The following is a 13,636-nucleotide window of genomic DNA, read 5'->3' as shown; positions in this document are numbered from 1 at the left end:
CTTTTTGATGATAAATGGGACTCCATTGCTCTTCAGTTTGTCGGTTCCCTTTTGGGCTATAGCTTTTCTAGGCAAAGATACATTGTAACTTATTTTAGCAGTCATGTTTAAGCATTTAGATCTTTCAGAAGGTGTTGCCTTAGCACAGTGGTTTGTATCCTGATGAATGAATTTCTGCAAAAGGATTTCCCTAGGTAGAATTGCTTGGTCACTGATACACATGCTTTTCAGGCTTTTTATATTGTTAAATCATCTTCCAGAAAATTCTTTCCATTTACAGTAACACTAGCAGTGCTTACTTTTGAGGTAAGAAAATATATGTGTACACACTATACACCTTTACCAAATTGATGGTGAGCACTTCGGAAACCCTGTACAGGGTTGCTATGAGTCGGAACCAACTCCATGGCACATAACCACCACCACAGTATTAGTAATATGTTTTCTAGAAGGTCATGATGGTTTTGTTACAGTGGTTGCCCGTTATTATTTTTAGCATGTTTACTTTTGTATTAAAAGATCCCTGGTGGCACAGTGATTAAGTGCTCGGCTGATAACTAAAGATTGGTGGTTTGAACCCACCCAGTGGTTCTGTAGGAGAAGACCAGGAGGTCTGCTCGTGTAAAGATTACAGCTTTGAAAACCCTGTGGGGCCTTTCTACTCTGTTGCTATAAGTTGAAAGCCGACTTGAGAGCACCCAACTTTAACAACCTTGGTACTGTTTTGTCTCTCTCATCAACTTAGGGTCTGGTTATCTTACAAAATGCAGTCAGCGAGGGTCAGTGCTTTCATGACCCCAGAAGAGTCACCCAGCTCTGTGGGTGGGATGGCCAGAGCCATGCTTGAGCCAGTATTATAGTTAGCCAGCCAGGTTGTACACAGGGGATGCATGCAGTCAGAGCATTTAAGCACATCAATCTAGGCCGAGATAGAACCCCACAGTAAGATTTGTGATCAGGGATGACTTAGCATTTTAGGGTTTGGGGTAGGCAGAGGACAAGGCAGAAGTGCATTTGTGGGAACTTGACTAGCTTTTATTGAGTAGCTACCCCATACCAGATGCCATGCCAGATTCTGCTGGGGGAGGTTGTGTGTCTGCTGGCCTCCATCATGAGGGCATGTGTGCAGGAGCAGTGGGATGAGCCTGAGGAGGCAAACATGAAAAGGGTCGCTGAGGAAGATTGGTAAGAATTAGTATTACCCTGGAAATAGGGGCCAGAGTGAAAGCTGAAACTATGTTTGAAATGCTGCCAAGAATCACTCAGTAAGCATTGCCTACCAAGCCATAAGAGGGTACCCAATAAAGAACCAGTCCCCTCCTCTCAGACTGCCTTATACTGCCACCTGCAGGTCATTTAAGCACATCATTGCAGGCCGAGACAGAACTTATCCCAGATTCAGTTAGGAACATAAGGAGAAATGTCAGCTCTGTGTGAAGCTTCAGCACAATTTAGTAAGCACTTATTGGGATATTGGCTATGTGCTAGGGAAGGTTTCTGGTGGCCAACTATAAGCAAGTGTAGCAATTCACTTGTTCCACAAATACTCACTGAACCTTGTTTTGGTGCCAGGCATTGTTCTGGTAACTGTATTTTGGCAGAGGACAAAGCACACTCAATGTCTGTTTTGTGAAGCTTGCATTTCTTGATGTGAGCAGGATGAGGAAGCAGCCTCTGCATAGATGGGGCCAGTCATGGCGAGTGGGAGAGCGTGGGGAAGAGGATGCACATTTATGGGACTCTGAAGGAACCTGTTCCTGGGTGGTGCAAATGGGTAACACACTCACTCAGTTGCTAACTTGAAGGTCTGAGGTTTAAGTCCACCCTGAAGTGCCTCGGAAGATAGGCTTGGTGATGACCTTCCAAAAAATCAGCTATTACGGAGCGCACTTCTACTATGACACACATGGGTTACCATGAGTTAGAATTAACTTGGTGACAATTGTTTTGGTTTTTTGAAGGCGCTTAATCTTGCTAGAAAGGAGCTCTGGTAGCATATTGGCTATGAGTTGGGCTGGTAATCTCAAGGTCAGCAATTCAAAACTACCATCTGTTCCGTGGTAGAAAGATGAGGCTTTCTGCTCCCGTAAAGATTTACAGCCTCAGAAACCCTGTGTAGGGTTGCTAAGAGCCAGAACCGACTCCATGGTACACTACTACTGCCACCACCAGTCTTGCTAGAATTTATGAGTGAATCAGGGCATCGAGGTAAGGCTGCAAAGATATTGGGAGCCAGATGATGAAGGGACAGGTTATGAAGTTCTGTGTACATCAGATTGGACTGTGTTCTTCAGATGGTGGTAGCTATGAATGGTTTTGAAATTGTGGTGGTGTGAAAGGTATTAGGGCTGGGCAGGACCCTAAGCAGAGAAAAGAGAAGAATTAAGAAAAAATGGATGGAGGCAAGCAAAGTGTTGAGATTTTGCCATAATCGGGGGGAGGGTGGGAGAGGGAGGTGAAGAAGATGAAGTTCTAAACTGAGGCAGTTGGTATAGGTTTTAAAATAATGGATTATTAAAGAAAAAATGTGTAGTGAATGGGCTGAGTTGATTAGATATTATTCATGTGTAAAAATGAATTCATAATGTAGACAAAAGTTAACTTCAAGTGGATTTTCAATCTAAGCACAAGAAGTAAACACATAAATCTTCTAAAACATTATGTAGAATATCCTTATGACCTTGTGGTTAACAGGTATGCTTTAAACAGGAAATAAATTGCCGATCATGAAGGAAAAAAAGTGATAAATTGGAACTACATAAAAATGGTGAAGTTTCTCTTTAACCATTCTGTGAGTGAAAAGGCAGAACGCAGAGTAGGAGAATATTTATAGTATAGTATATGCTGTCAAGAAAGAACTCTTACCCAGAATACATAAAGAATGCCTACAAATCAGTAAGAAAAATACTGGCAAATCAATAGGAAACTGGGTAGAAAAGGATAGCCAAATGCCTGAATATGGAAGGGTGCTCAGCCTTGTTAATATAGTGAAATGGGTTATTTTGGTACTTCAAAAGTTGCAGTGAAATAGCAAAACACACCTACCAGTTGGCTAAGATGAAAAGGATTGACGAGTATTGACAGAGGGTAAGGAAACTACAACTCATTCATTGATGAGTGTGAATTGGTGCAACCACTTTGGAAACTTGTTTAGCCATATTGAAGATCAGTGTGTACATATCCTATGACCCAACAGATCCCATACCTGGTACATACAGAAGCATGTGTACATGTGTGCCAAAGGACAAATGGAAAGACTTAATGGCAGCATAATTCATAGCTAGAAACCGGAACTGGCCCAAATGTCCATCATGCCTTAGGAGAAAATGACTGGTGTATTCATACAGTGGGGCAGCATACAATCATGGGAGTGACAGAAGTATCCCTCACATAATGTTAGCCTAAGGAAGGCAGATACAGAGCAGTACACTTGTGAGCCCCTGTATATGAAGTTCAGTGACTTGATGGGGTTTGGGAGGACTGCTCAGGCTTTTCCTTGATCAGTAGATGGTATGAGGGGGGTTCGCTTATGAATCATGTACTTTACTGTATATGTGTTATTTACAACATAGGCTTATTAGAAGAAATAAGAAAAAGAATGCATTTAGTTTTATGCTTGGATGGGGAAATAGCTCCTGCCATTACTAATGATACTGAAATTGAGAAGTGGGGAAGTGTAAAAAAACTTATTTAAAAAAAAACAAAACAAAACACTTAAAGCCAGTGAGGTCCCCACTCAGTTGGAAACTCAGAAGACAGTAATATACTCTGATCATACACAGCCTTCTTCGCAGAGCAGGCTTGATACTATGCAGGGTGTGTGCAGCAAGGAGTTTTAGGTTTGGTGGAATTCCAGGCGTCAAAGGGTTGACCTCATCTCCAGGAATGAGGTGGTGGCCGGACTGTTTGGCTTGCTTGGCCCTCTGGGGCACGTCACTGAGGCAGACTGTCCCCAGGCTGCCTTTAGAAGTAAGCGCTTGAAACAGACTGGTCAGCTCACAGATCATCAAGGAGGGCAGTTGTCCTTCATCAGTTGAGCAGGCTCAACCCAGTTTTGGTGACTATTTATAGAACATTCACTCTCTTCTAGAGTTTCTGGAACTCTCATCTAGTGAGGATGGAAGTGCAAATTGGTACAGCCATTTTGGGGAACCATCTGGCAGTATCTGCTAAAGCTCCACTGATGCCTGCTCTATAACCCAACAATTCCATTCCTAGGGGTAACCTAAGGGAAATGAGTGCACCACAGTACATGCACAGAATGTTCATAGCAGCTGTGAACTAGTGAGAGACCTTGACCTCTCCTTCATTCCTGGCTTTGCTTCTTCAGCACAGATTAAGTCAGTGCAGCTGTGTACCAGACAGCAAGGCTCGTGACACAAATCTCCCTTGACTTGGGGTTGCATGTAGACTGAATATCTGACAACGGGACACCCTGGGGGTCTCTCTGGAATGGTCCCCTCACCACATCTGTTGAGGGTAAAAGAGATGACCAGGTAGATCTCCCCTTCCTGTATCTGAGCCGCTGCAGGAATCTGCAAAGGAGGGACCCCACCAAGTGCAGCCATCTCTTCCAGAGTACAGTAGTGTACAGAACCTGAGAAAAATCCCCTGTTGCCATGGCAAATGGCTTTATCCACCATAGCCAAACACTGGAGACAACCCAAACACTCACCAACGGAAATGGATAAATAAATTGTGGTATGTTTTTTTTGTTATTGTTAAGCCACCTTGTATAGGGTTTCCAAGGAGGGCTGGTGAGTTTGAACCACTGACCTTGCTGTTCAAACCAACCTTCAGGTCTCTATTGCTGCTGGCACTGTGTCAATCCACTGCATTGGGGTCGTCTTCTTTTTTTCTGACCCTCCACTTTACCTAATATAATGTCCTTCTCCAAGAACTGGTCCCTTCTGACAACAGATCCAAAATATGAGAGATGAAGTTGGCCATCCTGAAACATTCTTGCTGCTTTTCCTCCCAGACAGACCTGTTTGTTGTGGCAGCCCAGGAGGATTTGGTGGCAGAGACCAGCGCAGTGAGAGGTGTGAGTTCCCAGAAAGGAAAGGGAACTGGGTTCTGTGGAGGAGACCTTTTGACAGTTTTTAGTTAACTCTGTCCCCATTTGCCAGCTTTTGATCCCCTCTCTGGTGGTGATGAAGCTAGAATTTGTTATCCCTAGAAAAGCTGCTCCTGGCTGATGCTGCTTTTGCTTGCATCTGACTCAAGTGGTGCTTGTTCTTCACAGAAACCAGGTATACCAAGAAAACGTTAATTACGTAATCTCAGCATAAAATCATTAATAATGCTCTGAACAGATTCTTTGTGTATGCTGCCATCCTGTCACAGTCCTATTTTGTTCTCTGTTGTGTTTTTTGTTTTTTTTCCCCCCATTTCTTGATGTTGTCTGGAGAGTGGCCCTCAGGCTCAGAGGGGCTGGCACCTTATATCTGGAACATGGCAGACTTGTACCCGACCACTGCCTCATCTTGCCAAATCTAGCCTCCTCACTCCTGGGCTTTTGATTCTCATTTTGGATTCCTGAAGCACTGGGGCCAGTCCTGCAGTACACTGCCTTCCGTCTCCCAGGAACTCTGGGTATGCCTGAGCAGAGGTGGCATGCTTAGCAGATACTGTCCTTATAGGATTGCTGTGAATCAGAAGTGACTTGGTAGATTTGGTCATAGAATTGGTATGTGCGGTGTTAGTGTCCGTGAGGTGAGCTCTGGCCCCAGAGCCTGTCTGGGTCTTATAGATGAGGAAGCTAAGTGAGGATCGTGTGCTGTGCAGGTCCCAGAGCACTTGACAACAATTACAACATGTGTGTCTATTTTTATATAAAGACTCAAATATATACAAAAATCTGTCCTCATTGATGAATTTTCAAGTAAATTCTAGACACTGTATATTACCTTAAATATTCTAGTACGTATCACTAAGTAACAAAAGCTCTTTTTAAAAAACACAACCACACCTAAAAAATTAACAGTACAGAAGTCCTAAAAATCATCTTATTTGTACTAAATAGTTCATTAAAATATGAATTAACTATGAATTACAGTGTTCAGATTGCTACTGTTGCATACGATGTTTCTTAAATGTAAGGTCTACATTTTTAAACTCCTAGACCGTAGAAGAATTGACACATTTGAGTTGTGGTGTTGGAGGAGAATATTGAAAGTGCCATGGGCTGCCAAAATAGCCAACAGATCTGTTCTGTGTTGGAAGAAGTGCAGCCAGAGTGCTCCTTGGAGGCCAGGATGGCCAAACTTTGTCTCTCATACTTTGGACAGGAGAGACCAGTTGCTGGAGAAGGATATCATGTTTGGTAAGGTGGAGGGTCAGAGAAAAAGATGGAAGACCCCCAGCGTGATGGATTGGCAGAGTGGCAGCATCAGTGGGCTCAAGCTTGGCAATGATAGTGAGGTTGGTGCAGGATCGAGCAGTGTTTCGCTCTGCTGTGCATAACGTCGCTATGAGTTGGTACTGAACGCAATGGCACCTAACAGTAACCCTCCTTTGTGGCGCTGTGGGTTAATGTGCCAGACTGCAAAGCCATTTGAACTGTAGGGTCGGTGGTTCAAACTCATGCTGTTCCTCGGAAACCTTATACAGGGTCTCTATGGGTTGGAATTGACTCAACAGCACTTCACAGCAACAACAACCCTTCTTTCATTGGTTTGAAATGCAAGGTTGGTGGTTCAAGCTCACCAGCGGCTCCTCAGAAACCCTATACTGGTTTGCTATGAGTTGAAACCAACTCAACGGCACTTAACAGCAACTCTCCTTTCAGAGCTTCTGTTCTTCAAACTCAGCTAGTCCTTAAACTTAGGGTCTCAGTTGCAAGTTGACCTCCTTGTGGGCTTGTAACAAATAACATCACTGAACGTTAAAGTTACTCATTGTTGTTAAGTGCCATCGAGTCGGTTCCAACCCATAGCGACCCTGTACAGGGTTTCCGAGGGTGTAAATCTTTACGGGAGTAGAAAGTCTCATCTTTCTCCCGCGGAGCGGTTGGTAGTTTCGAACCACTGACCTTAAGGTTCACAGCCCGATTCGTAACCACTACGCTACCAGAGCTAGCATATCAGAAATATAAAACCAAGCAGATATAGATCATGCCTTTCCTCCCCATGTTTGGTCTTGTGTAATTATTGTTAGCGCTCTCTTTTTCTCTTACAGTTTGCAGGTTACAACACTGTTGGAGTAGGTGGCTGCTTGAGTGTCTCGAGAGCGCTGATAAAGCCAACTAGCAAACTAAGAGATACACAGTTGTGTGTTGTTTCTGAAGTGTGTTGAGCACATGTCTCTTCTGTGTGCCCTCCTAGGTGTCTGTTCCCCCTGGGGCTCTGGACTGCTGGGTGTTTCTGAGCTGTCTGGAGGTGCTACAGCGGATAGAAGGCTGCTGTGACCGTGCACAGATAGACTCGAACATTGCTCACACTGTGGGCTTGTGGAGCTACGCCACAGAAAAGGTAACTGGACCTGCATGGCAGTGTGGGCTGGTGCCTCAGCCTGGCAGTGAAGTAATTGGTTTTCAGAGAGTTATAGCTCTCTGAGATCACAGCTGGGGTGGGTCTAGTTATTGTGAAACCCTAAGGGCTACCTTAGAAGTAGTGGTTCTCCAGTGCACAGTGATTTATTCAGCATATATCAAGCACTTGGTAGAGGCCTGGTTTGGCACTAGGAGTTGATTGGGGGTCAGAGGGGATACAAAGAAAGGTGAAACCTGAGCCACTTAGTGAAAATGTAGAATGGTTTCTGACTAAGTGCTGGCCATGGTGCAGGATGGACAGCTGGGCCTAGGGTGTCCTGGAGGTGGAGTGGAGCGGTCACCTTGGAAAACTTGATGGAGTGTCAGCAGGTGAATGGCAGGGGCAGAAGGTTCCTACCTCAGGGCCACATTGAGAACTGTTGTTCAGGAGATGGGCGTTTGAAATTATCCTCACACGATGTGTTTTTATCTCTAGAGAAGAATTATTTTGATTCGAAAGTTAAATTTCTTCTAGAATTTAGCTAGATTTGAAGTTTTTTGATGAATTTTGTGAATTCTCTGCTTACTTTTAAGACATTTGATTAAAATTGTGGGTTTATTGCAACAGCTAAAATCCCTGGGCTATCTGTGTGGCCTTGTGTCAGAAAAAGGACCTAACTCAGAAGACCTCAACAGGACAGTTGATCTTTTGGCAGGTTTGGGAGCTGAGCGACCTGAAACAGGTACTTTTAAAAACGTGAGTGGTTCTGTAGAAAGTACTGAAAATGTTGGTTGTAACATAGTGAATTCTGAGACTATATTGACTCACTGTTTGGGTAATTATACTCACTATTAGTTTATCAAAGGGAGCCTCGGCGGTGCTGTAGGATAAGTACTGAATTGCTAAATGCAAGGTTGACAGTTCAAACCCCCAGCCTGTCTACTTTCTGCTCTCAGAAAGATTTACAGCCTCGGAAACCCTGGACAGGTTTTTTTTTTTTTAGTTTATCAAAGGAGCCATGCTGATAAAGTGGTCAGAGCTCTCAGCTGCTAACCAAGAAGTCACCTATTTGAACCCACCAGCCATTCTACCAGCAAAAGATGTCTCATTCTGCTTCCATAAGGATTTACACCCTATGGGGCAGTTCTCTTCTGTCCTACAGGGTTGCTGTCAGTCAACTGACTGGATTCTGGGTTTTTGGGTTGTGGTTATTAGCTTACCACATTAATACTTTAGATATTTTACCTCTTAATAACATAATGAAATGTTTAAATAGTTTAAGAAATTGGAAGGCCTTTTTAAAGAATATATTAGTTTCTCATATGGTGATCATAAGCTGATCATGACTTTTTCTGTCTCCTTGGGAAGTTTAGATGCCCCTCTGAATTCTGGATCATCTATTTTCCTAGTAGTGTGGCCCTTTGATCAGTAAATTACTCCTGGGTAATAAAGCAGTTTGAAATGAATGTTACTAATTCTTCTAGGTACAAGTATTAAAATAAAAAGATTTAGCAAAAATTGTGCTAATGTATTATAATAGAGCTGAAAGTATTCTAACTAAATTAAATGACTTACAGAGAAATGTATAATATTTACATTGTACTTTTTTTTTTTAACTTGAGACTACTCAAATCATTTTGGAAACAATTTAGTTCACTGGAGTTTTTACAGTAAGGTAAAGGTATATCTTGTTTTATCATGCTTCAGTTGATTGGGATTCCCAAATAATTGTGGATTTTGTTATTGTTGTTGTTGTTTTTGTTTTTACTAATTGAAGGTTTGTGGCAGCCCCAAATTGCAGAAGTCTATCATTGCCATTTTCCCAACAGCATATACTCGCTTTGTGTCTCTTTGTCACATTTTGCTAATTCTTAAAGTATTTCAGACTTTTTAAAAAACGTTTTATTGTGAATTAGGTGAAAGATTACAGAGCAAACCAGTTTTCCATTGAGAAATTCATATTTTTTGTTTCCTGTCATTGATTGCAATCCCACAATGGACAGACATCATGTATCTGATTTCCTCCTGTGTTTCCTGTTTCCCTTCCTTCTCCACTCCTAACCCTTCCTGCCTTCTGAACTTTGTCCTTGGGAAAATGCTGCCCTTTTGATTGCAAATGGTTGATGATTCTATAGTGTGCGCCTCCCTAGTGTTATTGTTTAACATTATAGACCTATCTATTGTTTGCCTAAAAATGGAACCTTGGGGTAAGTTCTGTTCCAGGCCTGAATGCTGACTGTGGAGTCTACTAGTCTCTGTCTAACCAGTCATCCTGATCTTTTTTATGATTTTCAGTTTTGTTCTACATTTTCTCCCACTCTATCTTGCACTTTCTAATGTGATTCCTTTCAGAGTGGTGGCCACCACACCATCTAATTCTGGTCTCAAGTCATGGAGGCTGAGGTTCTTGTGGTCATTATTGTTTCCATACATCTTCAATTTTCTTCACTCTTCTTTGCTTCAGGTGGAGAAGAGACCTATGTTGTTAAGTGCCACTGAGTTGACTCCGACAGAGATGCAGCTGGTGGATTTGAACTGCTGACCTTATAGTTGTCAGTCTAGTGCTAATCCTACAGTGCCACACCAGGAGTTTTCATAAAGCTATTGCTTACTTAATAGATGAAAATATAGTATAAACATAGCTTTTATTTGCACTGGGAAGCCAGAAAATTTGTGTGACTCACTTTATTGAAACATTTGCTTTATTTGGTGGTCTGGAACCAAATCCACAATATTCCCAAGGTATGCCTGTATGTTTTTTAAAAAATTCTAGTCTCAATCACAGATAGAAAGTGTTCTATGTAGGGCTTAGATTAGTTCATGAACATATTAATTGAAAAGAAATATATAATAGTAGAGTTCACTTGGAATGGCTGTATTGGTGATCTCTGCCACCTGGTCACATGAGGCCAACTCCCACTATAAATGAGGATTAGTATAAAATCATATGATTGAGCATATGTAATGGAAGTGAATAAGAGGTCTGTCTTCTTTTTATTCAAGCCAACACAGCTCAGAGTCCTTACAAGAAACTCAAGGAAGCATTATCATCAGTGGAAGCTTTTGAAAAACACTACCTAGTAAGTATGACAAGGGTCACAGTCGATCATGGAGAAATTCATCTCTTGGAGACATTCTGTTATCCCTAAGGAGGACAGCACAGAACCTTTGGGGTTGGGAGAGAACTGCTGTTTGAGGACCTCCTTCTTCTTGACCTTTTAAGCTTTCCTGGTACACTAGGAAGTTGCAGATAAAACATGGACTAATTGTTCATTTAATGTTTATTAGTACCCAAGATGCCACATAGCACATCTTTGGATATTTATAGTTTTATCAATTAGGACAGAAATCCAAAGAGATACTAATGAATAGTTTTATATGTACAAAGGAATTATTTATTCTTGAACAGAGCTATTCTTGATTGAAAGCAGTATACTTAGAAACTTGGTAGGTCAGCTTTGCTCTGGGTATGTGGTTAACTTGAGAGCATTTAATAGTAGCTTATAATGGTCTGTCACTATTATAAAAACAGGTGAGAAAAATATTTTAAAAACTCAACCCACATATGGAAAGTACATTGAAAAGTTAATGATTCTCTGGGGAACTCATGAAGATTTTGATTATTAATCTGCTTCATAAGTTATATGTCACATACTTTCATATAAATTAAATATAATAGAAGAACTCAACACAAAGATTAGGAACAAAGTAAAAAATAATGTTACAGTGATAACAGTATCTTAGGCTTCTTCTTTGGGATTTTTCTAGCATTAAAAATTCAGATACATAATTATGTGTTTTTATTTCTCCATAGGATCTGTCCCATGCCACCATCGAAATGTACACAAGTATTGGTAGGATCCGGTCTGCTAAATTTGTTGGAAAGGATTTGGCTGAGTTTTACATGTAATTCATCTTGAACTTTACTTTGAACCTTAAATGTTTCATGTGTATAAATGAGGATTTGTTATGCATAGAGTTATTATAAAGTGTGTGTAAATTTAGATTGAAACATCTAGGATCTGTTAACTAATCATGTTTTGTTCTGTTTTGTTTTTGTTTTTTTTTTTTTAATTTAGTATGGAAACCAAATGGAGAGGTTTCAGCTTGTTACTGTTATTGGTCTTTGAAGTTCTTTAATTTAACTGAAAAATTGTGAGGAAGTTAACTAGTGGCAAGTAAACTTGGGATGCAGACTGTTAAATATTTTTCTCTCTGGCGTTTTCTCTAGTTTATATCAAATGCTTTTTAGGCATGTTAAAAGCCTTGAGGCTAGTCATGGAAAGGAAGTGTGGGAATTAGAGCCCAGGGGAGGGGCACCCCAAGACTAGTATGTACAAATGCTATATATATATTTCTTTTTTAGTTCCTGCTTTGGAGTTTCATTCCAGAAGGAAAAAAAAAAAAAAAGCTTAGCATCTTCTTAGTGACTTGGATAATAAGCCTGTTTAAGTGAATAAATCTTGGCTATTTCAAAGCATTGTGCCTGTTGTTAAGTGCCATTGAGTCGGTTCCGACTCATAGTGACCCTGTATAGGATTTCTAAAGAGCAGTTTGTGGGCTCCAAACAACCTTGCAGTCCAGCACATTAAACTGCAGCACCACACCAGGACTCCTTCAAAGCATTAGAAAGCTATATAAATTATATGGAGAAAAGGTGTTTGTTTTAATTTTCCACACATACAAAAAAATGTGTCTTTGAGATACTATTTTTGAAATCTGAAATTGATAGTTATTTCATTAGATAAAACAAAAAGAGTAATTTGTTTTCACTTTTGGGGATTGGCTGGAAAGGAATTCATGGATCATTTAAGGGAGTCATTAGTTTTCCAGATGTGGTTAGAAGAGATAACCAATCACACAGATAAATTAGTGGCAGAGGAAAGACTGGAATTTGGATCCCCTGAATCTGCATCTAGTGTGTCTAAGGAATAAATTGTTGGTTTAGGGAGTGGAGGAACCATATCTTTAGTGAAATGGGTTTGATCATGTGAAACACTAGTTGTTGTTAAGTACCATGGAGTCGGTTCCGACTCATAGTGACCTGCACAGGGTTTCCAAGGCTGTAGGGAAGGACAAACATCAGATTCCAAGGCAGTGAACTACAGGGAGCCTGTTCCTAGCCTGGCCACACACCAGCCATGTGACTGTCAGACTCTGTCTCCTCCTCTGGGAGCCTCCAAGGGATGTATTTGGATGTTTCTGTGAGGGTCCTTTCCTGGTATACAATTGACAGGTCTTTTGTTAGAGAAAGTTAGACATATCAGAGATTATGACCCCTTTAAAAGATAGGGTCAGATTTTGAGAACTTTCATTGCCATATGAGTATAGTGGAAGGTGGTATGTCTTCCGAGAATGCCTAGACAGAATGAGTGCTCATTTTTATTGACCATGAGCTAGCAATTCCACTGTTCCAGGCTCACGAGGGTCCACATTGTCACCGAGGCTCTGGCAAGCTCTTGCCACTTTGTGCTTTCAGTTTTGTGTTGTCTCCACATCTTTAGAGATTAAAATGGAATGAGACTCTCTCTTGGGTGATATGTTCTGCTTTAATCCCTGAGAACGCTCTCAGAGTTGACCGTCCCCTTGGGTGGGTATGGTTTCAAGCCCAGGTTTCTTAATTCCATTGCTAGCTTACTATATACCTGTGGACAAACCCTTTACCTCCTTTTATTTTTGACTTTCTCATCTGTCAGATAAAAAAAATAAACTTTGTCCTCACTTTCTTATCCTGCACCCAGTTGTAAAAGACTAGTGTATAAGGCTAGACAATAATTTGTGTGTGGTTTATCACCATTAGCTTATTTCTGAGATCTTTACCGCAGAGTCGCATTCTTGTGTTCGGTTTCTTCATCATATAAGGGGAAGGATGGGGAAGCATAAAGAAGGAGCCTCTAAAGGTGGTATCTCTGTCCCAGTGTTGGGAGCCTAAGGGTGGAGAACAAGTTAGGAAAGATATTTTCTATATTTGTTATTATCATGAGCATGATGGAAGCGTCTGTTCCTTGGCTTGATAAGGAGGAAAAAGTCTCCACAGAAGGCAGAGCTCTACCTTCAAGGAGCATTGAAAAACTACCTGGCCGAGGGCTGGCCACTGCCCATCACACACACCAGGAAGCAATTGGCCGAATGTCAGAAACACCTTGGACAGATGGAAAAGTATC

At 41.4% G+C, this 13,636-nt stretch overlaps 1 protein-coding gene across 1 annotated transcript in view; it reads left to right on the top strand.

Annotated features, from left to right (window-relative positions):
- The window catches only part of TRAPPC10 (trafficking protein particle complex 10), a 119,565-nt gene that overhangs the window by 76,254 nt on the left and 29,675 nt on the right, over positions 1–13,636 (top strand). Inside the window, exons 8-12 of the mRNA XM_006876786.1 lie at positions 7,326–7,472; positions 8,100–8,214; positions 10,476–10,552; positions 11,287–11,378; positions 13,491–13,631. Coding sequence (XP_006876848.1) covers positions 7,326–7,472; positions 8,100–8,214; positions 10,476–10,552; positions 11,287–11,378; positions 13,491–13,631 — 572 coding nt within the window. The remainder of the gene's footprint in view (positions 1–7,325; positions 7,473–8,099; positions 8,215–10,475; positions 10,553–11,286; positions 11,379–13,490; positions 13,632–13,636) is intronic.

The sequence above is a fragment of the Chrysochloris asiatica genome, unplaced genomic scaffold (assembly GCF_000296735.1).
Source record: "Chrysochloris asiatica unplaced genomic scaffold, ChrAsi1.0 scaffold00415, whole genome shotgun sequence".
NCBI lineage: Eukaryota > Metazoa > Chordata > Mammalia > Afrosoricida > Chrysochloridae > Chrysochloris > Chrysochloris asiatica.
This window is presented reverse-complemented; position numbering and strand designations above follow the sequence as displayed.